At 38.0% G+C, this 25,420-nt stretch overlaps 1 protein-coding gene across 5 annotated transcripts in view; it reads left to right on the forward strand.

Annotated features, from left to right (window-relative positions):
- The window catches only part of dip2bb (disco-interacting protein 2 homolog Bb), a 59,622-nt gene that overhangs the window by 30,491 nt on the left and 3,711 nt on the right, over positions 1 to 25,420 (forward strand). For 2 of the 5 annotated variants that reach the window (XM_015607119.3, XM_007254235.4), the window contains 34 exons: positions 1,846 to 1,992; positions 2,444 to 2,461; positions 2,902 to 3,021; positions 6,149 to 6,346; positions 6,626 to 6,717; positions 7,091 to 7,201; positions 7,312 to 7,435; positions 8,736 to 8,845; positions 8,972 to 9,074; positions 9,240 to 9,304; positions 10,330 to 10,423; positions 10,516 to 10,635; positions 10,772 to 10,886; positions 11,522 to 11,661; positions 12,054 to 12,190; positions 12,724 to 12,804; positions 12,907 to 13,034; positions 13,521 to 13,635; positions 14,280 to 14,481; positions 15,551 to 15,663; positions 15,878 to 15,901; positions 16,078 to 16,158; positions 17,294 to 17,417; positions 17,558 to 17,679; positions 17,795 to 17,906; positions 18,149 to 18,258; positions 18,405 to 18,535; positions 20,418 to 20,586; positions 21,280 to 21,450; positions 22,307 to 22,368; positions 22,834 to 22,891; positions 23,008 to 23,082; positions 23,185 to 23,359; positions 25,259 to 25,382. In XM_015607119.3, coding sequence (XP_015462605.3) covers positions 1,846 to 1,992; positions 2,444 to 2,461; positions 2,902 to 3,021; positions 6,149 to 6,346; positions 6,626 to 6,717; positions 7,091 to 7,201; positions 7,312 to 7,435; positions 8,736 to 8,845; positions 8,972 to 9,074; positions 9,240 to 9,304; positions 10,330 to 10,423; positions 10,516 to 10,635; positions 10,772 to 10,886; positions 11,522 to 11,661; positions 12,054 to 12,190; positions 12,724 to 12,804; positions 12,907 to 13,034; positions 13,521 to 13,635; positions 14,280 to 14,481; positions 15,551 to 15,663; positions 15,878 to 15,901; positions 16,078 to 16,158; positions 17,294 to 17,417; positions 17,558 to 17,679; positions 17,795 to 17,906; positions 18,149 to 18,258; positions 18,405 to 18,535; positions 20,418 to 20,586; positions 21,280 to 21,450; positions 22,307 to 22,368; positions 22,834 to 22,891; positions 23,008 to 23,082; positions 23,185 to 23,359; positions 25,259 to 25,382 — 3,871 coding nt within the window. The remainder of the gene's footprint in view (positions 1 to 1,845; positions 1,993 to 2,443; positions 2,462 to 2,901; positions 3,022 to 6,148; positions 6,347 to 6,625; positions 6,718 to 7,090; positions 7,202 to 7,311; positions 7,436 to 8,735; positions 8,846 to 8,971; positions 9,075 to 9,239; positions 9,305 to 10,329; positions 10,424 to 10,515; positions 10,636 to 10,771; positions 10,887 to 11,521; positions 11,662 to 12,053; positions 12,191 to 12,723; positions 12,805 to 12,906; positions 13,035 to 13,520; positions 13,636 to 14,279; positions 14,482 to 15,550; positions 15,664 to 15,877; positions 15,902 to 16,077; positions 16,159 to 17,293; positions 17,418 to 17,557; positions 17,680 to 17,794; positions 17,907 to 18,148; positions 18,259 to 18,404; positions 18,536 to 20,417; positions 20,587 to 21,279; positions 21,451 to 22,306; positions 22,369 to 22,833; positions 22,892 to 23,007; positions 23,083 to 23,184; positions 23,360 to 25,258; positions 25,383 to 25,420) is intronic. The other 3 variants (XM_015607121.3, XM_015607120.3, XM_015607122.3) reach the window with 3 other exon arrangements.

Below are 25,420 nucleotides of genomic sequence, written 5' to 3' on the forward strand. Positions count from 1 at the left end.
ATGCACCAGATTATAAGGCGCATTTTAAGCGACACTAGTAAGAAACAGTGGTGTCGCCATGTATTCCCTTCTATTCTAATTCAGCAAAGTCTAACAAGCACTGGATACCAATTTACACAGATTTCTCTGCTAAAAAACTGTTTGTGTGAGTAAAGCGCTTTTGTTTATTAAAAGTAAGCTTAGATTTCCAATAATTTAGCGCAGTTAGTAGCTAGTAAATGTCGCCCGACAGCGCTACACTAAGAAACCCTGAGTGTTCCAGCAAGCCTGGGTGTTTTCAGTTAGCGGTTTGTCCTACCTAGCTTGATTTAACACAGTAAACACGCAGATTACAGTCAGTGAACGTGTACTACAGTGAACGTCTATTTTCTGGTCTACTTTCATACATAAGGATGCACCAGATTATAAGGCGCATTTTAAGCGACACTAGTAAGAAACAGTGGTGTCGCCATGTATTCCCTTCTATTCTAATTCAGCAAAGTCTAACAAGCACTGGATACCAATTTACACAGATTTCTCTGCTAAAAAACTGTTTGTGTGAGTAAAGCGCTTTTGTTTATTAAAAGTAAGCTTAGATTTCCAATAATTTAGCGCAGTTAGTAGCTAGTAAATGTCGCCCGACAGCGCTACACTAAGAAACCCTGAGTGTTCCAGCAAGCCTGGGTGTTTTCAGTTAGCGGTTTGTCCTACCTAGCTTGATTTAACACAGTAAACACGCAGATTACAGTCAGTGAACGTGTACTACAGTGAACGTCTATTTTCTGGTCTACTTTCATACATAAGGATGCACCAGATTATAAGGCGCATTTTAAGCGACACTAGTAAGAAACAGTGGTGTCGCCATGTATTCCCTTCTATTCTAATTCAGCAAAGTCTAACAAGCACTGGATACCAATTTACACAGATTTCTCTGCTAAAAAACTGTTTGTGTGAGTAAAGCGCTTTTGTTTATTAAAAGTAAGCTTAGATTTCCAATAATTTAGCGCAGTTAGTAGCTAGTAAATGTCGCCCGACAGCGCTACACTAAGAAACCCTGAGTGTTCCAGCAAGCCTGGGTGTTTTCAGTTAGCGGTTTGTCCTACCTAGCTTGATTTAACACAGTAAACACGCAGATTACAGTCCAATATACTCACCTCTAAACGGTGAAAGAGCTAGCGGTTAGCGGCTAATGCTAATACTGCTCCAGCCTCTGTGCTGGAAAAGCTTCACTGAAACTCCTTTATAATACTGGAATTCCAACGGAGTGACTTTACTGCTCCTTACAACCTGACTGGTAGAACAAACATAAGGCGCACCAGATTATAATTTGCACTGTAGATTTTGGGAAAAAATTAAGGATTTTAAGTGTGCCTTATAGTGTGAAAAATATTGTAAATGAATATTTGGTGAAATTAGAAGTATGTTGTCCTCACTTTTTGAGCTGATCATTCATTGGACTTAAGCACACACTTGCTTCAAGTTTGTTTGTGATGGGACAGTGCATTTCTCCCTTCCCCTTCAGGTTCCCTCACTGTGTACCCTCAGATAAAATACTTGGTGTCTGTACTTTCTGATTATACTATTTTCACATTTGGTTGTTTCTCTGATTAGGGTCTTTACTTAAACTGAAATAAAAGATCTGTGTGATAATTTAGACATTACATACTAAAGGACCTTTTGCCTTGTTAAGATTTCTTATTTCGAATCAGTTATTATTCAGTTATTGTAAACTGCTGTAAAATGTATGTGTATGCATGTCATGATTGTAGAGAGGAAGGACTGTAAGTGTGGGTCTCCTTTTAGTGCTGTAAGATCAAGTGTTTATGGTGGGCACAGCTTAATTTGTATTTGTTTTTTTTGCCTTAGAGCCTCCAGCAAGTGCCCTTGGTGCTGATGGTGCTGCACAGGCCCAGGCCCGCTCCAGGGGATCACGTGTGGACCTGCCATCCAACGTAGTGGTCAGAGGAATGAGCCGCGGACAGAGCAGATCCAGCATGATGGAGACTGCTGACGGTACAGAGAGAGAGAGAGTGTGTGTGTGTTGTATTTTTATAAGCCAAACTGACTGATATGAGGGTTCTACACAACTTCTATAGTATTTTATATTAGAATGAACTGCATAGGTCTGCATAGGTCTCATTTTTGATATGTTGAAACATCTTATACCTGAAGTGCATACCCTACTTAGTTTGGTCTGAACCGGTTCTTGTTTTTATAATGCTAGAATGTATTAACAAAATTAATGTAAGAGAGTGTGTGAAAGTATGCATGTAGGTGACTGTATAGAGATACACTATTTCCTCAAGTGTGAATTTGATGAAAATAATGATTGGATTTATTCAGAACTAAATGTCTGTTTTCATTATTTGCTTTATTAATCAGATCCATTGTCTTTTGTTTTGTTTTTTCTTTCCACTCTTTCTCCACGTGTGTTGTGTTGCTTTTCATTGCTTTTCTCTGTTAGTGAGAAGAGTGGGGAAAGGTAACGTTTAGCCCAAACCATGCCCTGCAGTTAGACTGTACCCTGTGGTCTGCTCTGTGTGTGTGTGTGTGTGTGTGTGTGAGAGAGTGAGAGAGAGAGAGAGAGAGAAACCCACCACACCTGTATAGGCAGTCACTCCCCCTTAGTCTGTTAGTCCCCTTATAGCTTACAGTTTACTGCTACCTTCATCTCTGATTACAGTCGGTTAGTTTTTAGTCCTGGTCTCTGGCTCTTAAATTTGAGATATAATTGTTTCAAATACATTTTTGGGGCTTCTCTTGAACAGGACTAAAAACCTACTGTAAAAGGGAGCGCCATATTTCTCCAGTTGTGCCTTTCTTATACCCTGTTGAGTTAGGACTGTGTGTGTGTGTTTGTATATATGTGTTTGTGCTCGTCTGTCTCACTCCCTCACCTGCCTGGCCCCGGTCCTGATCTAGGTGTTCCAGTGTCCAGCCGTGTGTCCACGAAGATCCAACAGCTGCTCAACACACTTAAAAGACCCAAGCGGCCCCCGCTCAGCGAATTCTTTATGGATGACCAAGAAGAGATTGTGGAAGGTGCTTTATTTTACACAAACAACCAATAAACACCCATATACACTCTTTTTATACCCAAATATACCCTTATACAGTGCCTTAAAAAATATTCATGCTCATTTATTAAACTTTTTTTGTGATAATCTTTTACAAAGTAGCAAATAGTTGTGAAGTAAAATAATTTTTATTAAATACAAATCTGAAAAGAGTGGCCTGCATTAGAGTTGCACGGTGTACCGAAGGTTCGATTCTTTTTCGATACTACGTCATCACAAACGATTCGGTTCTTTAGCGTTCGATGCTTTCGATACTGTATATAGCCCAGTCACTAGCTTCAAATGAGTCAAATTAGTAGGCGCGATTTGATTCAGTTCATAAGAAAACTGATTCACACCGCAGCAGTCGGTGTGGCAGGATTCAGATAAACTTAGTGTTCTGAACAAATGAATCGATTATCGTGTGAATCGATTCATTTGATTCATTTGAGAGCGACACACGCACGCGCAAGCCAGCAGAGCAGCAACGAGTCTCTCGTCCGCAACTTGTGGACAAAACGGGCACGAGGAGTGAAGTGTGGGCAAATTTTGCTTACATCGCTGATGAAGAAGGGAATCCGACCAACACCACAAACCCAGTTTGTAAACGGTGTTATAAGTCTATCCAGTGCAGAGGAGTAGAGCTTAGATTCTCTGCCCGAACCCGAACTGACCCGAGGCACGTTCGGGCCGAGATTTCCCACCACATTCCTCGGGCCGGGTCGGGTTCGGGCTCCAGAAAATAGTCTGAGATGTAGGCATCTGTTTTTTATTTATATTTTTATTTTTAAATAAAATAACGAAAATAACGAAAACTGAAAGTGAAACTAAACTACTTTATTTATAAGCGCTGTTTTCACTCCCGCAGTTGTACAGCGGGGGGTGTTGTGCCGATTCTGTCCGCGAAGCGGGAGTCGGATTCAGTAGCGGATTCGGCACAAGCACGGCAGCACCTCGCGGTCCGCGGTGTTAGTTGTAAGCGCTCGCGCTAGCCGCAAAATACGACAGAAAACACTGAGGGAGCTGCAGAATTATGTGTGGGACTAGAATATGAGCACGAGGAGATAAAAGAGAACCTTTACCTGTGAGTAGCTCACATCAGAACACGCAAATCTCTCTCTCTCACTCTTGCTGTCTCTCTCTCTCGTACGTGAACGCCTCCGCGTTTGACTTGCAGAACTGTGTTTAGCTGTTCTTAAAAATCATTTTAATTAAATAATAGTTCTATGCTTCTATGTTACAGTATTATTTAACATAATTCTGATCATATTTCGCTCATTCAGACAGCACGAAAACAGCCAGGATGTTCACGTTTTCGCGTTTCCATCGCAAATCTGTGGTCAGGCACATAGCCTGCTTGATCGTTACACTGAACATGGGCTTATTAAAATCTGTAAACGGTTGATTAATAAAACGGAGCAGTGAGTGTTAAAATGAACATAACATTGTAATGTTCTTCTGTCTCTTTATTTTCCTTATTCAGAAATTAACTTCTGCCCGCCCGTCAGGTTCACATAGTCAGGCTACCATTACCTATGGTTTTACTTTTAGTTTTTAGGAAGTGTTTAGATAATTATGTTATAGTTAAGGTTATAATAACGAAACTTGTTTTTTGTTCAAATGTTTCATTTTAGAATAAAAACGTTTGCACCGATTGTTCAGTGTTCAATCCAGTTCAGTCAAAAATAAACATTTTATGTTCAGATATTTTTATTGTTTTTTTTTCTTCCAAGTATCGTTTTGGTATCGAGAATCGTGATACTACAGTTGGTATTGGTATCGAAGTCAAAATTTTGGTATCGTGACAACCCTAGCCTGCATATGTATTCATCCCACTGTACTCTGATACCCCTAAATAAAATCCATTGTGACACATCAGGCCTTCAGAAGTCAGCTAATTATTAAATAGAGTACATCTGTGTAACTTATTCTCAGTGTAACTCAGGAGAACTTTGTTCTGTAAAGGCCTCAGAGGTTTTTTAGAGAACATTAGTGATCAAACAGCATCATGAAAACACAACAGACAGGTCAGAAATAAACTTGTGGAACAGGGTTATAAACAGGTTATAAAAATATATTTTAAACTTTGTCCATCTCATAGAGCTCTGTTCAATACATCATTTAAAAATGGAAGAAGTATAGCTCAACTGCAGCTCTACCAAGACAAGACCGTCCACTAAAACTGAAAGCCCAGGCAAGGAGAGCACTAATCAGAGAAGCCGCCACAGCTCAGGTGGAAGAATCTGTCCATGACAACTATTTGTCGAGTGTTCCACAAATCTGCCTTTATGAGAAAGTGGCAAGAAACAAGCCATATTTGAAAGCAAGCCATTGTAGACAATACAGCAAACATGAGGAAGAAAACTCTGTTCAGATGGGGCCAAAGTTGAACTTTTTTGGCCTTGATGAAAAAACGCTATGTGTCGCAATAAACACGGTACATCACCCTGAACATGGTATTCTTACTGTGACACATGGTGGTGGCAGCATCATGCTGTGAGGATGCTTTCCTTCAACAGGGTCAGGAAAGCTGGTCAGAGTTGATGGGAAGATGGATGGAGCTAAATACAGAGCAATCTTAAAGAAAAACTCTGCAAAAGACTTTAGACATGGGCGGAGCTTAGTCTTCCAGCAAGACAATGACCCTGAACATAAAGCCAGAGCTACAGTGGAATGGTTAAGATCTAAGCATATTAATTTGTTAGAAAGGCCTAGTCAGAGATCAAAGTTCAGACCTAAATCCTGTTGAGTATCTGTGGCACGACTTGAAAATTGCTGTTCATATACAGTCTTCATCCAGTCTGACTGAGCTTCAGCTATTTTGCAAAGGAGAATGGGCAAACATTTCAGCCTCTAGATGTGCAAATCTGGTAGAGACGTACCCAGAACACTTGCAGCTGTAACTTCAGCAAAATATTGACTAAGGGGGGGCTAAATAAAAATGCATCAGACATTTTTCAGATCATATCGTTTTACTTTTTCTCTTCACAATTACTTGATACTTTCTGTTGCTGATTTTATGTTACAGACCGTTATATACCTTTGTTGAACCAGTTTAGCATAATTTATCAGCGTCAAACCCTTAATCTTCTGTCACTCTTTCTCCATCACAGTTCCTCGGCCAGATCCTAACACGCCTAAGCCTGAGGGTCGGCAGATAATTCCAGTAAAAGGAGAGCCCCTGGGGGTGGTCAGTAATTGGCCTCCTGCCCTCCAGGCTGCCTTGGCCCGATGGGGAGCCACACAGGGCAAGAGCCCTGCCCTCACAGCTCTTGACATTACAGGAAAACCACTCTACACACTCACATATGGTAAAAACAAATGATTTATTTACATATTACTAAACAATCAAAGCATGCAAAAGACAAAAATAATAATTCTGCCTAATGTTTTAAATGGCTCAGACTTAATCTTTTACTTTAACAGACTTAACATAGGTCTTTACAAAGTAATCTCATAGATTGAGGTCAGAGGCTCAGATGGGATGGTGAGCCTCCTAGGATGCTTCTTTCTCCGTGACTGACGTGTTTTCCCCCTCTGTAGACATGCTTTGTCAAATTGTAAGTGATTAATTGGTGTGTGGTTGCCAGGGAAACTGTGGAGTCGTAGTGTTAAGCTGGCTTACACACTCCTCAACAAACTGGGAACCAAGAACGAACAGATCCTCAAACCGGGAGACCGGGTGAGCAATAAGCATGATCATGCTGAATGTCGCTTACAGAACAGAAACTGAATTAAACAAAACTGGACACTTACACTGCCAATCAAAAATGTAGATACCCTATTAAGTTTGTAATTGTGAACATAGCAAAACTGTAAAGTAACAAATGATTAACTAATACAATAAACGCACCCTGTCTCTTGTCTATCTCTATGTGTGACTTTTTTTTTTAAGTATGATAAGTAATTTGGGTAATGTAATGATTGTAGTTAAACTAATGGTTAAGTGGATTTTTTTAAACACTGACTGGACAGACAGAAGCTTATATTACAAAACATTAAGGTGTGTGACTCTCTATATGAAGATCCTGACAACAATTTTCTCCCACATCCAGGTGGCCCTGGTGTACCCCAACAGTGACCCGGGGATGTTCTGGGTTGCGTTTTACGGCTGTTTGCTTGCTGAGGTCATACCTGTGCCCATAGAGGTGCCACTGTCTCGCAAGGTACCTGCAGCACACCTCTAACCAGCCCTGGGTTTATTTAAAGCCACTACATCACAAAATTTCTGATAAACTACTGATAAGTGTTGGGATTTGTTTTTGTGCTTCCACAGGACGCAGGCAGTAGTCAGGTTGGCTTCTTGTTGGGCAGCTGTGGGGTTGGTCTTGCCCTGACCAGTGAGATTTGTCTGAAGGGCTTACCGAAAACCCCCACCGGAGAAATACTGCAGTTCAAAGGTCAGGCCTTCTTTTGCAGTACTTTGAATTTTAGGGTTAATAAATTAGGCTTAATTTGACAAAAATTGGGCGAGACTGTACTGTCTTTGTAACACATTTAAAATTTGATAACTTAACAGACATCTTCCTGTTTTTTTTGCTGAACATATAGTGTGGTCAAGTCCTTTAGGCACTTGGATGTTTTTTTTTGAGTAATTTGCTCAGTAGGTGCAATAAATGACAAATCATGGCTTCCTAGTAGGGTTGCACAGTGATATCAGAAACATTTTTGTATTGGTACATAATTGCTCAAAACTTTTAATATGTTCTTTCCCCAAGTAATTTAGTATATTTCAGGTATTTCGAAGAGTTTCTATTGGTCCGTTCATCAAGAAATGTTGGCACAGTGTAAGGCAGTGGTTCCCAACCTTTTTCTTCAGGGACCCATATTTTTACCATTGTAAGCTTTGGTGACCCAACATAACCCCCCCCCCCTCCCCCCCCCCAAATGTAAAAGATGTAAGTGTATAATTGGGTTGGGGTGGGGGGGGGGGGGTTAGAAATGACAAATAAAAACTGACATTTACTATAGATGAATAAAATAAACACGTAAAAAAGGAAAAATTGATACATAAAACATAAGGAATTTTTATCTTATGAAGAAAAAAATAATTAGATCAATAAAATAATACAACTATTTAAAATGAATAAAAAATAATTTATATAAAATAAAAAAAATAAAAAAAAAATAATAATATCAGTTTCAGTTTCAGTTTCAAATCAGTAAAACAGCTCACCAAAACCTCAACCTGTCCAAATATTGGACAATAATTGATTAACTTTACAGGCCCTCACTCATTTTCATTTATTTAACTAAACTGAGTTTTATATTCTTATATTATTATATTATTATCTTCAGCGCCCGCGCGCGCGCCAGAGAGAGAGAGACAGAGAGAGCGCAGCTCGGCGAATTTTGCTTACCCTAGACTATATATAGTATTAAAATTAAACCCCTTAAAATCAAGAGGGCTTCGCGATCCATCGTGGATCTTTGGCGACCCATAGGTTGGGTCGCGACCCATAGGTTGGGAACCACTGGTGTAAGGGACAGTTTGTTCAAATTATGTAGTAAACTAAAAATCGTCAAAAATTGAGATCAGCGCCGATATGCAAAATGTGGGACTTCACTGCTCTGAAATGCTCATGTCAGTGCAGCCTTAGTTATCTATCACACAGTTGCTTTGATAAACTGTCAGTTGCTGTTACCTGATGCTAAAGTTACAATTTAAAATATAGCTTTTTTTTTTTTTTTTTTTTGAAGGCTGGCCAAGATTAAAATGGGTCATTACTGACTCCAAATACCTCACAAAACCTTCAAAAGACTGGCAGCCACACATCCCAACAGCTAACACGGACACTGCATATATAGAGGTATGACTGCATCATATTTGTTTCTGTGTGGTGGAGATTTAGGGGAAACCTTAATGTGTTTTTCTCACTATACTTTTGTCTGTTCTTTCTATACCTGTTAATCTGTTCTTGCTCTTTTTCTCTCAGTATAAGGCGAGTAAGGAGGGAACAGTCATGGGGGTTGCTGTGTCAAAGGTTGCCATGCTAACACACTGTCAAGCCCTCACACAAGCCTGTAACTACTGTGAGGGTGAGTTCTGTCTTTATGGAAATGCAGCATCACTACTTTTCAGTGGGGATATATACACTTTTCACGCTGTAGTTAGGTCTGTTAAGTGCAGAAATGTAGTTTTACCTGCCTCACCAGCCTCCCCTGATAAAACTTTGTGGTGTGTGTCTGTGTGTGTGTTCTCAGGTGAAACGCTGGTGAATGTTCTGGACTTTAAGAAGGATATGGGTCTATGGCATGGAGTTCTTACAGTGAGTATCAGGGAGGGAATGTTGTTTATGTAGATTATTATCAGCGCTGAAAGAAATGGTTTAGTCAATACAGTAGATCTGGGCAACATGTTGTAAATATCGATATATACAGCTCTAAAAACAATAAAGGAGACCACTTCAGTTTCTAGGTATATTTTGAGTAAAATGAACATTGTTGTTTTATTCTATAAACTACAGACAACATTTTTCACAAATTCCAAATAAAAATATTGTCATTTAGAGCATTTATTTGCAGAAAAAGAGAAATGGCTGAAATAACAAAAAGATGCAGAGCTTTCAGACCTCAAATAATGCAAAGAAAGCAAGTTCATATGCATAAATTGTTAAGAGATCAGAAATCAATATTTGGTGGAATAACCCTGGTTTTTAATCACAGTTTTCATGCATCTTGGCGTGTTCTTCTTCTCCACCAGTCTAGTTTAGCTAGTTTAGCTTGATTTGATGGTTTGTGATCATCCATCTTCTTCTTGATTCCTCTTGAGGTTTTCAATTTGGTAAAATCCAAGAAACTTATCATTTTTAAGTATTTTATTTATACAGCTCTGTTTTTTCCAGAGCTGTATATATAAAGCTGTTATAATAAAAAGCTGTTATATTAAAAATTACTAACACATTATCATGCCTGCTACACAAGTTACCATCTGTGTTCAATTTTATTTTGAAAAAGAATGTGCCTGGGTTATTAATGTAGAAATTAATGTCGTTTGCTGTACAAATTATGTTGTAAAAACATTGAATTTAAAGGAGTAGCATAATTTCTTAATTTGACCATCTCAAAAAATCCTAATTTAATGCAGTTTACTGAGTCAGTGAAATGCCACTAAAAGTGCAATTGTCTTGTATATATTTAATTAGATTTTTCATCATATCATGTTATATCTGACTACTTCTCTTACATATATCAGGTTTTGTGTCATATCATCCAGCCCTTATGTACAGCTGTTTTATAAAGTTCATTTCTGGATCCAGAGCATTAAAACATGTGTTTTCTCTGGTTATTTTAGAGTGTGATGAACAGGATTCACACCATCAGCGTTCCGTATGCAGTAATGAAGGCTTGCCCTCTGTCCTGGGTCCAGCGGGTTCACATACACAAAGGTACAGACAACATAGTGATGCCCACATTTCAGATCATTCTCACCATTCAAACAACATACACTGTAAAACTCCCCCCTGTTGTGTTTCCATAGCTCGTGTTGCCTTGGTGAAGTGTCGGGACCTGCACTGGGCCATGATGTCGCACAGAGAGCAGAGGGACATTAGCCTGGCCTCCCTGCGCATGCTGATTGTCGCCGATGGAGCCAATCCTTGTGAGACATACTAATTACAATGCCCACAATATGTCATAGCAAAAAACTTAAAGAAAGGAGAGTTGAAGGAGTCTGTGATGTTTTAAACATCTGTTCTCTCTTTCTTTCTCAAACCCTATTTACCTCTCTCTGTCAGGGTCTGTGTCATCATGTGATGCATTTTTGAACGTGTTCCAAGCTCACGGTCTGAAGCCTGAGGTCATCTGTCCATGTGCTACCTCACCTGAGGCCATGACTGTGGCCATACGCAGGTATATACTGTAAAATCACAAATATCTTTTTGTTTTAGATTTCTAGTAAGGTCAGTTTATGCTTCTGCATCAAATCTATATCATACTCTATACATAACATGTGACATGTGAGTGGACCTTCCAGGGAACATGATTGACTGAAAGATGGCTCTCCATCTCCCCCATCACTCTGCTCACAGTGAGCGTGGTCATCTGATAGCTGGCGTGACGGATTTGGCAGTTATTATCCTTATCCAAACACACTTAGCTATCCAGTAACTTTGCATTTGTGGCAATATTAATGAAACATTTACTACTTACTGGCTTCATGCAATGATGAAACTTTACGACAGGGCAGTGTTCATAAAGCCACATAATAAATTACAAAAACATTAATTTTGACTTATGCTAACAATCAAATATGGTTCTTTATTTAAGTCTTGTTGAATAAACTGTTATATGTTTTTTTTGTAATGCATAATGAAATGTTTTAAATGTCTAATAAATATCTTATATGACCTAATGAACATAGCCCTTCATTTCCCTCCCAAAAAAAATCACAAGTAAATATGATTAAGATTTGTATAAAAATTGACTGATCATGGCATGCCCTGTGTTTTTTATTTATTTATTTAATTATTTATTTTTTATTACAGGCCTGGAGTTCCTGGTGCTCCTCTCCCAGCCCGGGCCATCCTCTCTATGACTGGCCTGAGTCACGGAGTCATCAGGGTGAACACAGAGGACAAAAACTCTGCCCTTACTGTTCAGGACGTGGGCCACGTAATGCCAGGAGGTGATTGGCTTTGCTAAGCAGGCTTTCTCTCCCTGTATCATTAACTGCATTCACTCTTTATTCATATATTACTATAGAAAGATACAGTATGACGATACATGTTAAGAGAATGTTGCAGTAAAAATGGTTACATTTTTACGTTTTCCTGAACTCACACCAGCCGTTGCCCTAGTCTTAGACACACTAAATGTATGGAAGATGTTTTCTTGTTTTTGTTTGGGTATTGAGACATTTTTAGTTAGATTAAGGACAGGTAAAATACAATGTAAAATATTGTTTTTACATGTAATTAGAGTAGTATATTTCAGTGGTATTCAATTGAACCTGTAACTTTGATCATTAAAATAATAAAATGTTTTATAATGTGTATGCACATTTTCTTTTTCTTTCAGCTTTGATGTGCATTGTAAAACCGGATGGGCCACCCATGCTGTGTAAGACTGATGAGATAGGAGAGATTGTGGTGAACTCTCGTGCCGGGGGAAACATGTACTATGGCCTGTCTGGAGTCACCAAGAACACCTTTGAGGTCTGTTCATGTTCACTTTTACAAATATATGCATAAGCACTGCCACTCACTGTGTGTGTTTTACATGCACTTCATAATCCCATTACTGCAGAACATTGGAGTTTGTCAGTAATCCAATCAACATGTTTATTGGGTAATGAGAAAGATAATGAGAAAACTCTTGAGTTTACATGCATCAGGCGACAATTGCATTTTTGCTTTGCAATGAGCCAATAAACTCTTAGAATAAGACGCAGACTAAACATCTTGCTAGAAGATTATTACTAGATTAGAAGATTACTAGATTACTATTTACTTATTTCAGTTTCAGCACCGCTCTGAAAGTGTTTTGTCTTTATCTCACAGACGCTGTGTTAATCACTGCTTGATTATTTCTGCTACTACAGTCTATTTTCACAGATGCACAGACTTTGAAATGAGCAAATACTTCACCTAATTGGATACATGCATGTATATGTGTGTGTGCTTTATTGTTTTTCCCATTTGTTGAAAATATTTGTTTGACGATTTGCTGCACATTCTAAACCCTGCAGGTTATTCCAGTTAACGCTAGTGGTGCACCTATCGGAGAAATTCCGTTTGTCCGCTCAGGGCTGCTGGGATTTGTAGGACCGGTAAGATTGACTCCCTCTTTACTGAAGTTCATTTGGTTAAGAGTCTTGCTTATTTTTGGAAGTGTGATCTCTAACGATTGGAACCTCCTGCCTGTATCTCAGGGCAGCCTGATATTCGTGGTGGGGAAGAATGAGGGTCTGCTGACAGTCAGTGGTCGTCGCCACAATGCTGATGACCTGGTGGCTACAGCTCTAGCAGTGGAGCCAGTCAAAACTGTGTACAGGGGCAGGTGCGTAATTCTGCTGCAGATGACCAGCAGTAGACAAGCAGAAATGTTTGTACTTTTAAAGAGTAAACTCTTAAAAAGGTTAAAGGAGTTAAAGGTTCCTTATTAAAGAGAATGTATGATGTATAATTCCAGGGTAATATAATCTACACCCATATCAGTTGCAATAAGTTACAAAATAAGATGCTTAAATATGCTTAAGGATAAAGATATTTGCAGTACTGCAAACTTACATTTGATAATATTTGGAAGCTGGTTTGCCTGGTAAAAGGCATTTATAAATTAATTTACATTAAAATTTAAAATGATTTAAGAACCCCTTTGGAATACTATATACACTCCATTTTGCTTGTTTAAATGTAGTAAATAATTTGAATATAACTTAGAATCTAGAATGAATGTTAATCACAAATTAATAACTTTATTTTTAACTTCTCTTCATTTTTAATAGTGAATATTCCTTTCTGTCTGGGTGTCTGTGTGTGTTAGGATTGCTGTGTTCTCAGTGACTGTGTTCTATGATGAGCGAATAGTAATAGTGGCGGAGCAGCGGCCTGATGCCAGTGAGGAGGACAGCTTTCAGTGGATGAGTCGAGTACTGCAGGTGAAAACTTATAGATCTTAAATTTACTACAATATAGAAAGAACAAATTTCATGCAAATTTTTTTTAGTCTGTACATATGCCCTTAGTCCAAGTGGTGACAGTGGTCTTTGCAATGTGGGCAGCTACTTACAGTTACATGAAATCACTATTTTTTTTTAAATGAGAAACAAAAAACTAATTACAATAAAAATATATATATATTTTAAATTACTAATAAAATCTGATAAAAAAAAACTTGTAAATTGTTTTTAACATTTTGTTCAATAACTATATACTTTTATATATACTATATATATTTTTTTTGGCTACAACCCAATCTACCTTTTCCCACAGCATAACCAGTACACTCCTAGGGATTAGTTATAATGATATTTTGTTATATGAAACTAATTATTTATTAATAAATACATTTTAAATTTAAATTTAAAATGTTTATTTTTTCTTTATTTAAAAGAAGTCGCTACAGTCTCTCTGCAAAGCCTGTTTAAGAGCAATGATATACAAGATTTTCGGTTTTCGAGATTTTGTTGGCTTGCTTGTTTGTGGTTTGGCTTTGGTGTCCATTTCAGTAGCGGTTAAAGAAAATGTAAAGTACATGTATTTGTAATTGCTGTTTTAAACATTTGAACACTCTGTGCTCTAGGCCATAGACAGCATTCACCAGGTGGGCTTGTATTGCCTGGCATTGGTCCCTGCCAACACTCTGCCTAAAACTCCTCTGGGGGGCATTCACATCTCTGAGACTAAACAGCTCTTCCTGGAGGGCTCGCTGCACCCCTGTAACATCCTAATGTGCCCCCACACATGTGTCACCAACATGCCCAAACCACGGCAGAAACAACCAGGTGTGTGTGTGTGTGTGTCTGTGTGTTCACTCTAAATAATGTTTTCATTAATAACACACTTGTTTGTCATATTCCTGTTTTAGAACATTTTATGTCAGATCATAAATACACAGTAACTTTATTGCTAAAACAGATTGTGCTATTAGAACATGTACTGAACTTGTATATGCTAATTTTCTTTTTGTAATGTAGTAAAAAACCTTTTTGTCTATAATAGCTCTCATAATAGAAATCTATAATATCTCAGAGAGAATTCTCTTGATGTACATGCAGGGTTCGTATGATCATGAAAAACCTGGAAAAGTCATGGAATTTGAAAATAGCAATTTCCAGGCCTGGATAAATTTGGGAAAAATAAAGATACCCAGATCTACAAATCTTTGTTTCCATGTATCGGAGAAAATCTGTTTTGAGCTAACAAATACGTCAGCTCAGATTTAATTCAGTAAATTAACCCTACACAATGAAGCTCTCTGGATCTGACACACATCTTAGTATTAAAAATTGTGCGTCAGATTCATTTTAAGCCTACTATAATAAATTTCGATTATTGTTTTAGTTACTTTTTGGTTTTATTTTCCATATCTGCACTTTAAAACTAGTATGATCATGTAAATTTGCCATGAAGGCATTGAAAAGTCATAAAAAAAAAAGTAAATGTTCTTTAAGCACACACATTTGTTTTTAAACGCTTCCTTATGAGTTTCTTGTTTGGCACCAATCAAAGAAGGTTTTGTAGTACTTTCTTTGTTTTATGGCCCACCTCAAATAATAATTTTAATAATAAATAGAGATGTAGAGATAGGCCAGCAGTGTATCAGTATAAGCCAAATTGTTAGAAAAAAATGGGAAATCGGATGAAATTTCCCATTTATTTCTTTGAGCGCCGATAGATCATATTTGCACGTGCTAACTACACTGCCTCATCTCATGTTTGGAGGTTCAAAAGGCCCTGAACAATGTTGGCATTTTGGCATTTGACCCATCATACTAATGCGTTCATCATCTAATCAGTCCATCTGTAGTAATCAGATTATCTAGATTGTAATGTTATGGATTTTGTTTGTAGTTGGGGTGGGTCCTGCCTCTATCATGGTGGGTAATCTAGTTGCTGGGAAGAGAATTGCTCAGGCAGCAGGCAGAGATCTGGGAATGATAGAAGATCAAGACCTCGTCCGAAAGGTATGAACACACACTTAGTACTGGTACAGTCAAACAACTAACTGTTAATAACACTTAATAAATCATCTTTAATTCCTTATAATTAATCTAGTCTTTCACAGTCACTAACATGACTTTTAATTCATACAGAATATGATGCCGATTAGTGACTGAGTCTTATTGGTGATTGTAAATCAGCTGTATGTTGTGTTTTAATGCCTTCAAATGGATGTAGCTGTGTATGTGGCCTACTATGATGGTAAGATATGGTCATATTCCTTAAATTGCACCAGATTGCTCTCTGTTTTAGTACCTTAATATCTTGACAAGATGGATTCAATCTCTTTAAATTTGGTGATGTGGTGTTTATTTTATTTTATTTTTTAATTTGTGAATTGATCTCACTTTCTACACTATTTTACTTTGTGCTTTCAGCATCAGTTCCTCACAGAGGCTTTGCAGTGGAGAGCACAAACAGACCCTGATCATGTGCTCTATGTGCTACTAAATGCAAAGGTAGCACACACACACAAGCACACACACATTTAATACAATAGGGTTGCAACGACTAATCGGCTGAGTAGATAATATTAGTTGACAACTAATTAGTTCAACAGTTGGTGACAGGTGTTTCTTGTATACACCTGCATGTGTACAGTAATATTTCCCTCTATTTCAAAATAAAAGTCACTAATGCAAACAGTGTATCAAAATAAAAGTCACTTATACAAACAAAGAAACAGATTGTCAAAAAGTCACTCATACAAATTAAGCAAAAGACAAATCAAAAGTCCATATTACAAACAATCAAATAGACCATACCAAAATAAAGTCACCCATAAAAAGTCAGAATAAAAGTCACTAATACAGTGAGACTTAAAACTAAAAGGACTAACTAAAAGGTTTTGCATTTGTCTTTGTTTTCTTTTATTCTTATCTAAACAAAATATGGGACATCTGATTAAAGGAAAACCAATTCAGTTCTCTGATGTAGTTTGTTGCTGCTGTTTGTAAATCTCTCTGAATCTTGACAGGAAAAAGATATTGGAGTTTTATTTATATTATATACAGCAGATTTTTGAGTATTCATCTTTGTTATTGTCAGTTAGCAAATCCATATTAAAATAAAACATGTTTTTTTTAATGCTTTGTTATGGGTTTCTTGTTTGCTACCACTCAAAGAAGGTTTTGTAGTACTTTTTTTAGTTTCATGGCCTACCTAAAATTATTTTGTATATGATAATAATAAGTAAAGATGAAGAAATTGACCAGCAGTGTATCAGTTTATGTCAAATTGTCAGCCAAAATATGCAATATTTCCCATTTGCAAGTGTGCTGACTGCAATGTGTCACCTCATATTTGGAGGTGCAAAAGGCCCTGATTTATGTGCCCCTTAATTGGTATTGCCATTTGACCTATCATACAACCTCAAGATAAGCATATTACATTTTATTAAAACATAATACATTACATATTATAAATATTGACAAAGTTGATTAGCATATCTCCATCGTTCATGTGATCATAAACCGTGTGGTTTTAAGTGCATATCTTGATTGTGGAATTCAGTCGCTCTACCAAAAATAATTTTGTGGTATTTTTTTTGGTATTTTTTTTTTCTTTTACCTTAAATGATTGCTCTCTCTGCAGGGTGTGGCAGTGTGTACGGCTACATGCGTGCAGCTTCACAAAAGGGCAGAAAAGATTGCGGCTGCTCTCATGGAGAGAAGTGGCATCAACACTGGAGAGAATGTTGTGTTGTTATACCCACCAGGTCATTATTACACACATGTTCACACACAAAATAAAACATCTTTATTTTTAGCCTGTTGATCTACTGTACTAGCTAGAGTTCCTATGATATTAATGTGTGTATGTGTTTGTGTGTTTGCGTGTGTGTGTGTGTGTGTGCAGGCATAGATCTGATTGCTGCATTTTATGGCTGTTTGTACGCTGGTTGTATTCCTGTCACCGTGAGACCACCACACCCACAGAACCTCTCTGCCACACTACCCACGGTCCGCATGATCATTGACGTAAGTGTGTGCAAGTCTCATTAGCAGAGGAAATGATTTGTTAAGAAATGTTACGTGATTTGAAATACATGTCTTTTTTGTCTATGTTCTTTTTTCTCTTCCTCTCTCTCTTTAGGTCAGTAAGGCTGCCTGCATCCTCACTACTCAGGTTCTAATGAAGATCCTCAGATCAAAAGAGGCAGCTGTTTCTGTCAACATAAAAACATGGCCCATCATAATTGACACAGGTACACAAACACACACACATACACACCTAACACATCCAACACACCTTCAGGATAACAAATACAACGTCACGTTGTGAAGATGAATGAGTTGTGAATGTGACATTTTTTCTATTAAAAGAAAAGTATAGTCTATGACTAGGCTTAATCCTTGTTTAGCACTACAGCATTACTACTCAAAACTACTCCTATTTTTGCTACAGTGAGTTTGCGTCCTGTAACCATATAAATCTCTCTTTCCAAAGATGACCTTCCACGCAAGCGTCCGCCCACCATCTACAAGCCTCCCTCTGCCGAGATGATCGCCTACCTAGACTTCAGTGTCTCCACCACAGGCATGCTCACAGGAGTCAAGGTACAGAAATAGAAAAGGATGTTTAATAGAATGTGTTGATTGTGTACAAGATTGCAGACAGAACTGCTTTACATTGTATTCATTATCTGTGTCAAACCATGCTCGCTGATTATCTAAGTCTAAGGCTGTGGTTGGCTGTTTGTCAGATTTCCCACGCAGCAGTGAGTGCTCTGTGTCGCTCCATAAAGCTGCAGTGTGAGCTCTACTCCTCGCGCCAGATCGCCATCTGCCTCGACCCTTACTGTGGACTCGGTTTCGTGCTCTGGTGCCTTGCGAGGTAACACAACATACACACACCCACACACATGCACACACAGTAACAAGAAGTGTTCAGCCTCCCACCCTCCCTACAGCAATGATTCATTCAACTGGAAATCAAAGAAGCCATTTTTAAATGTATAAATCAATCAAATAAAAATGTAAAATTAAAGTATAATTGTTTTTAAACAGTGAAAAATTAAGAATATAAGCGAAAATCTGTCAGGTCATCTAAAAACATTATGTAAGGCTATTTATCAGAGCTCTATGTATTGATTTGGCACTAACCTATACATACTATATATATAATAAATACTGTATTTTTCACCCTACAAGGTGCACTTAAAATCTTTTAATTTTCCACAAAAATCATCAGTGCTCCTTATAATCCGGTGTACCTTATGTATGAATTTTACCAGTCAGGTGTTGGGGAGCAGTAAAGCCACTCCACTAAAGTGCAGTGTTATATAGAAGTTTAAGTTTAGTTCTCCAGCAGTATTAGCATTAGCCGTTTACCACATTAAGCGCTAGCTCTTTCCCTGTTCAGAGTGAGTATCGGACTGTAGTCTGCGTGTTTACCGCCAGGGGAGTAGCAGCAAATTCTGGGCCCTGTACACTCTCAATGTCAGTGGGCTCCTCATGCAAGTACACAAGGAACGTGAGTGAAAAAAAATCAGGATTTTCATGGGCCCCTCTCCCTACTTGGGCCCTGGGTAGTCAGGTCCACTTTTCCCCCCACTACCACAACCATGTTTACCGTGTTAAAACAAGCTACGTGGAACCGCTAGCTAATATCGCCCTGGCTTACTTGAACACTCAGGGTTCCTCAGTGTAGCTCTGTCAGGCGGCATTAGCCTCTAACAGCTAGCACTAGTGATAAGCTGCTAATGCTAATGCTAAAGCTACTACTGCATTTGCTGGAAATCTAGAAATCTAAGTTTACTGGAAATAAACGGAAGAGCTTTACTCACCCAAATGAACAGTTTTCAGGATAGAAATCTGAATCCAGCTAACATCCAGCTCTCATTTGACTTAGAATCTGGTGCGCCTTATGTATGGAAATACAGCATAAAATAGACATTTATTGATGGTGCGCCTTATAATCTAGTGCACATTACAGTGTGACAAATATGGAACAAATAAAATATTTTATTTGACTGTTAGTGTGTTAGACTACTCATTTCCAGAGCTTACCTCAAGGACTTTAATAAAGTAACTCAAATCATATGTTTTTGTCCTGATGTGTCACATTTTCAGGGATTCAGATTTTTTTTCAAATCAGATTTGAGTCTCTTTCATATGTGGTCCTAAATCTAATAACTATCTGAATTATGGGTATGCAGTGTAAATGTAAAAGGTCAAATCAAATTACAAGCTTTTTTTTTACCTGTACACATGTTCTTAGTTCTGTTTTCAGCAGTCAGCACCAGTGTTGTAACAAAATCTCATTTTCCTTCGCATGCATGTGTGCCACAGTGTTGTTATTAGGCACAACAGATACAAGTCACCTACATTCATGAATGTGAACCATCAACAAAAATCAACCACCCAAATCCAATCTGTGCAAAAAATCTGATTTGATTAAGGAGGCTTGTAATATAAATGAAGCCACGGTGGCTGGAGTTTCCAGAAACGTCAAGAACCAAACCTGTGTTTTTTTAACTGTATATGTCTCAACAGGCATATCAATAACTTTACTAAAAGCGACACATTCTGACTATTTGATCAGACTATTGGATATATATTATTGTTTTTTGTAGTGTTTAACAGGCAGAAGCACACCTGCTGCTGAGATGATTAGTTTAAGGCCGCTTTAGTGACTGCATCAGAATTACCATTAAACTGTACCTCCACACTTAGAAAGCATGTGTTCTAATTTAAATATGTATGTGTGTTTACAGTGTATACTCAGGTCATCAGTCGATCCTGATTCCTCCTCTGGAGCTGGAGAGCTCATTGTCTCTGTGGCTGAGCACACTCAGTCAGTACCGCATCAGAGACACCTTCTGTTCCTACTCTGTAATGGAGCTCTGCACTAAAGGCCTCGGAGGACAGACTGAAATACTGAAGGTTCCCCCCCCATAAACACACACACATACACACACATACACAACCATTTATATATATATCAACATATTAACATATACGGTCCAAAAAGCTTCTGAATTTTGAGCCTTTGAAAGTCTAGATACTTCTACTATTCTTTATGCATAGTTTGGGGTTTATAGTGACCCAGGGCACTAGTGCAGTGCATTGTATTCAGTACAGTACAGTGTATATTCTCTCACTGAAGACTGATTTACAGTGTACAGATACAGACATTGTGTTTTTTTTTCTATACTTTTCTTGATGTTTTGACCATGACTGTGCAAACTATCAACCTATATACCAAACTATCTGCTCGAAACAGTTACCTAAAGACAGGTCATCTACAATCTACTTTAAATATATTACTGTAACATAAACTCAAATTATTTAGAATGTTAATATTTGATCATAGATTAAAACCTGGTTGAGATAGAGTGAGGAAAATGATATCACTGTATATCTTAAAAAAATTGAAGTGCTCTAAAAAAAAAAGGGAAGACCCAGCAGACACTACAGTTTCCCATACTACATTCAGAGATTTGAATGAGTAACCCATTGTGCACACACACTTGTCAACACTCAACCCCTCAAGAAACCAGAGTGCTGAATGTCTTCCATGTCTTCATCTCTCTCTCTGTCTTTGTCTCTCACTTTTTTCACATTCTTCCTCTGTAGACTCGGGGATTAAACCTGGCATGTGTGAGGAGTTGTGTGGTAGTAGCTGAGGAGCGTCCACGTCTGGCTCTCACACAGTCCTTCTCCAAACTTTTCAAAGATCTGGGACTTTCCTCGCGAGCAGTCAGCACCGCTTTTGGATCTAGAGTAAACTTGGCCATCTGTCTCCAGGTAGTCAAGCACAAACAAACTGGTCTGCACATGTATAGGTTTGCTCTGTGTGTGTACTTTAATATAAGCTTTTTTTTCCTACATTGTAAAGGAAAACTAAAGTCATCCAGACTATGAAGGAACACATAAGGAATCATGTAGTAACTTAAAAGTGTCAAACAAATCAAAATACTATGTGAAGCTTTTAGATGAAGAATTTATATATGGTGGGGTGCTGTTAACTTGCGGTTTATGAAGCTGGTAACTCTGATGAACTTAACCTGTGCAACTGCGGACTCTTAGTCATCTCTTCGTCTTCTTTTTTGGGCGGCAGTCCTGATGAGTGCCAGTTTCATCAAAATATTTTTGATATTTTGATTTGTGACTGCACTTGAGGATAATTTAAAAGGTCTTGAAATATTTTGAATGTAGATTAGAACATTCCTCAAATAGAGCTATTCACTGTATACCAACACTACCTCTTCACAACTTTACAACTGATGCTCTCAAACACATTAAGACGCAAGAAATTTGAGTTAGTAACTCTTGACAAGTTCAGCACAGCTGTTAACTGAAAGCCATTCCAGGAGACTCTACCTCATAAAGCTGACTGACAAAATGTCAAGATGTGCAAATCTGTCATCTAAGCAAGAGGTGCTACTTTGAAGAATCTAAAATATAGAACACATTCTGGTTTGTTTAACATTTTTTGTTTACTAGATAATCCCATATGTTTTTCTTCATAGTTTGGACGATTTTTTTTATTAATCTACAATGCAGAACATATTTATTAACATATTATTTCCAATCCTTTACCTGTTACTGTATATATAACGTGCAACTAATTGAAGTATTAAAATGAATGTGACCGATACAGGGTACCACTGGACCAGACCCCTCTACTGTGTATGTAGACATGAAGTCCCTCCGACATGATAGGTATGGCATATATATATTTATCCATCCAATGATTAATATTTGTGTCACTGTTTTTGTTTGTCTCTTAATCTTAATCAGATTTATTACACCCTAAAGCAGATTGTTCGATACACACTAAAAACACTACAAACTGGTTAAATTATTCTGACATTATAGTACTAAGTAATAGAAGCCTAGATCTTTTGGAAGGTACTTGGCCTTTGTTTGTTGTTAGTCATTTTGACCTGTAGCTGTAATGACTAGCCAAATGCTTATGTGGTCATGCAACTGAACAGTATTTAGTGTTCTTTAAAGTGTTCTGTGGTGCACCTCTGTAGCTAGCAGATGCTTTTCTAAACACTGAAGACTGAATTATGACTTATTGCCATTGTACTCATTTCTCGACATTCTATTAATGTGTCTTTGAAAGCTTAAATTATTTGTTGGGACACATCTTGTTTAACTGAGCGTGTTTGTGTTTGTTAGGGTAAGATTGGTAGAAAGAGGAGCACCTCAGTCTCTTCCTCTGATGGAGTCTGGGACAGTGAGTAATCTTCACTTTTAACAGCAATAGATGAGACTAAACCAGCACAACTACATAAAAATCATCTATATCTATATAAAAAAAAAAAATCTTAATCTTTTTGTATCTCCTTTTAGATCCTTCCTGGGGTGAGGGTAATAATAGTAAATCCAGAGACCAGAGGACCACTAGGCGATTCTCACCTGGGAGAGGTGTGTGTGTCTGTGTGAATTACAGTCTTGGAATAAGGAAAGCTTAAGTAGTAAGTAAGAAGTATTTGCTGTGATGGTAATACCGCTCTTTCTTTGTCTCAGATTTGGGTGCACAGTCCACACACAGCAACGGGTTACTACACCATCTACGGAGAGGAGAGCCTGCAGGCCGACCACTTCAACACTAAACTTAGCTTTGGAGATCCTCAGACACTCTGGGCTAGGACTGGATACCTGGGCTTCGTTAAAAGGACTGAACTCACTGACTCTAGTGGAGGTGAGTGAAAAAAAAGAGAGAGACATCCATCCCTCTACTACCACTATTGACGATAAGAGGACAGTCATAACAGTCATTGACAGTGACCTGATGACCTGTCTTGCGTGTATGCTGCTCTTTAATTAGGTGATGTGGTGCAGCTAAAAATATACTGTTCAATTTCCACTGTTGTTACCTGTACTGTAATTAACATCTGTGTTAACTTTTATTTACCATCCAAGTTGGGGTGCCATTTATAACAAATGGGGATATATAGGTAATGGTGTATTAAATGCAGAACGGCTGGTTTAACACAGTCATCAGACTTAAAAACAGAATCTGACTCATGCAACTGATTATTCTCACATTTCCTGTTGTTTAAAGTTTTGAATAACTATTATTATTCAGTTTTCCTACAAAACAAGTAACTAATCTTCACTTAAGCATGTTGCTGCATTATATGAGCATGAGAAGGGGAGTTAGATTCTGGCAGTGAGTCAGAATTCAGCATAACACCATAAGTACCTAAAAACAATAGAGGCGACATACATAGGTCACAGGTCACATTTATGAATCTGAACAATGGCCAAATCTGATCTCTTAAGCACTTAAAGCTTGTGAGCCCCAGCCAACATGCTAATATGGGGCTTGCATGGGTGGAATAAGGGTTAAGTGAGTTCTAGGTAGGCAAGACACATGTGTACATGTTTAACAGACATATAGACAGACTGTTAATTATCTCTATCTCTTTTTTATTCTTTCTCTCTTTCTTGATCCCGAAGGAAATTTAGCGGCCGCAGTAATACAAAATTAATAAGGGTAGTACAAAAAAAAGTACAGACACGGCACTATTATCAACTATGAACGCATGTTCATCACTTATAACAATGATCCATAAATAAACTTCAAATTATAATATTATTAACAATAAGTATAAAGTATAATATGTTCACTGTAAATAATACCTCAAAATACATCTGACTGAATACAAAGAGTGCAAGAATATATATAACGAAAAACTATCTACAGATGATCACATCGCTGTACGATAAATAGAAAATATGTAAAAAAAAAAAATATATATATATATATATGCATTAGAATCGAACCGGAGAAAAAAAACTGTCAGTTTTCCCAAATAGCCCCCGAGATTACAGCCTACCTTAAAGCAGCACTAGGTAGGATTTCCTTGATTTTTGATCTTTTTAAAGAAGTTAAATCACAGCTTGAAACTCACAGCAGCGCTGCATTAAGGTGTAATAGGAGGAATAGCGGTGCTCTCGTGTCTGTGCCGGGGCTCCTCTGAGCTCAAACCAGACTCTGTAAGTTTTCCGAGGCGGCCGCGACCAACTCTTGCGAGAACTGCGACCTGCTTTCCGACCTTTAGTTCTAACAGTTCTACAAGGATTACTGGTTTATTCTTTACAAACTAACATACAGACACTCTGGCAGAAGCTGGAAAGAGACCGAATATGTCTGTGAAAGCCAGAAAACGAGAAAGAGAAACTAATCCGCCTGAAACCTTTATTACACTCTACAACTGTACGGGGGAGCCCACGAGCACAAAATCTCAATCCTACCTAGTGGAGCTTTAACCTCACATGGTCCCATCTAGGTCCCATGTGCAGTGTACAACCCATAGGGGGTCCATTTTTAACCCCTCCTGGTCTCATCACTGACAAAGTCTACTAATGTGGGGGCTGCATGGGCAAGTTATCTGGGGTATATATATCTGACTATATACTGACTTATGTAATTGGTAGTGTTTAATCTTATTCATATTAAGTATTTTTGGACTCACTAGCTGGGGATATCTTCTGAGTGAGCAGTAAAGCATCTTTGAAAAAGAGCGTTCGTTAAATGCCATAATTTAAAATGCAAAAATATTTGTTATTTCTAAGTTAGTGTTTTCTTTCCCAGATCGCCATGATGCTTTGTTTGTGGTGGGATCTCTGGATGAAACCCTAGAGCTAAGAGGTCTGCGCTACCACCCTATTGATATAGAAACCAGCGTATGCCGGGCTCACCGAGGCATTGGTGAAAGGTATGTTTTTATGTGTGGAAGAAAATGAATTTTGTTTA

The sequence above is a fragment of the Astyanax mexicanus genome, chromosome 5 (genome assembly GCF_023375975.1).
Source record: "Astyanax mexicanus isolate ESR-SI-001 chromosome 5, AstMex3_surface, whole genome shotgun sequence".
Lineage (NCBI taxonomy): Eukaryota > Metazoa > Chordata > Actinopteri > Characiformes > Acestrorhamphidae > Astyanax > Astyanax mexicanus.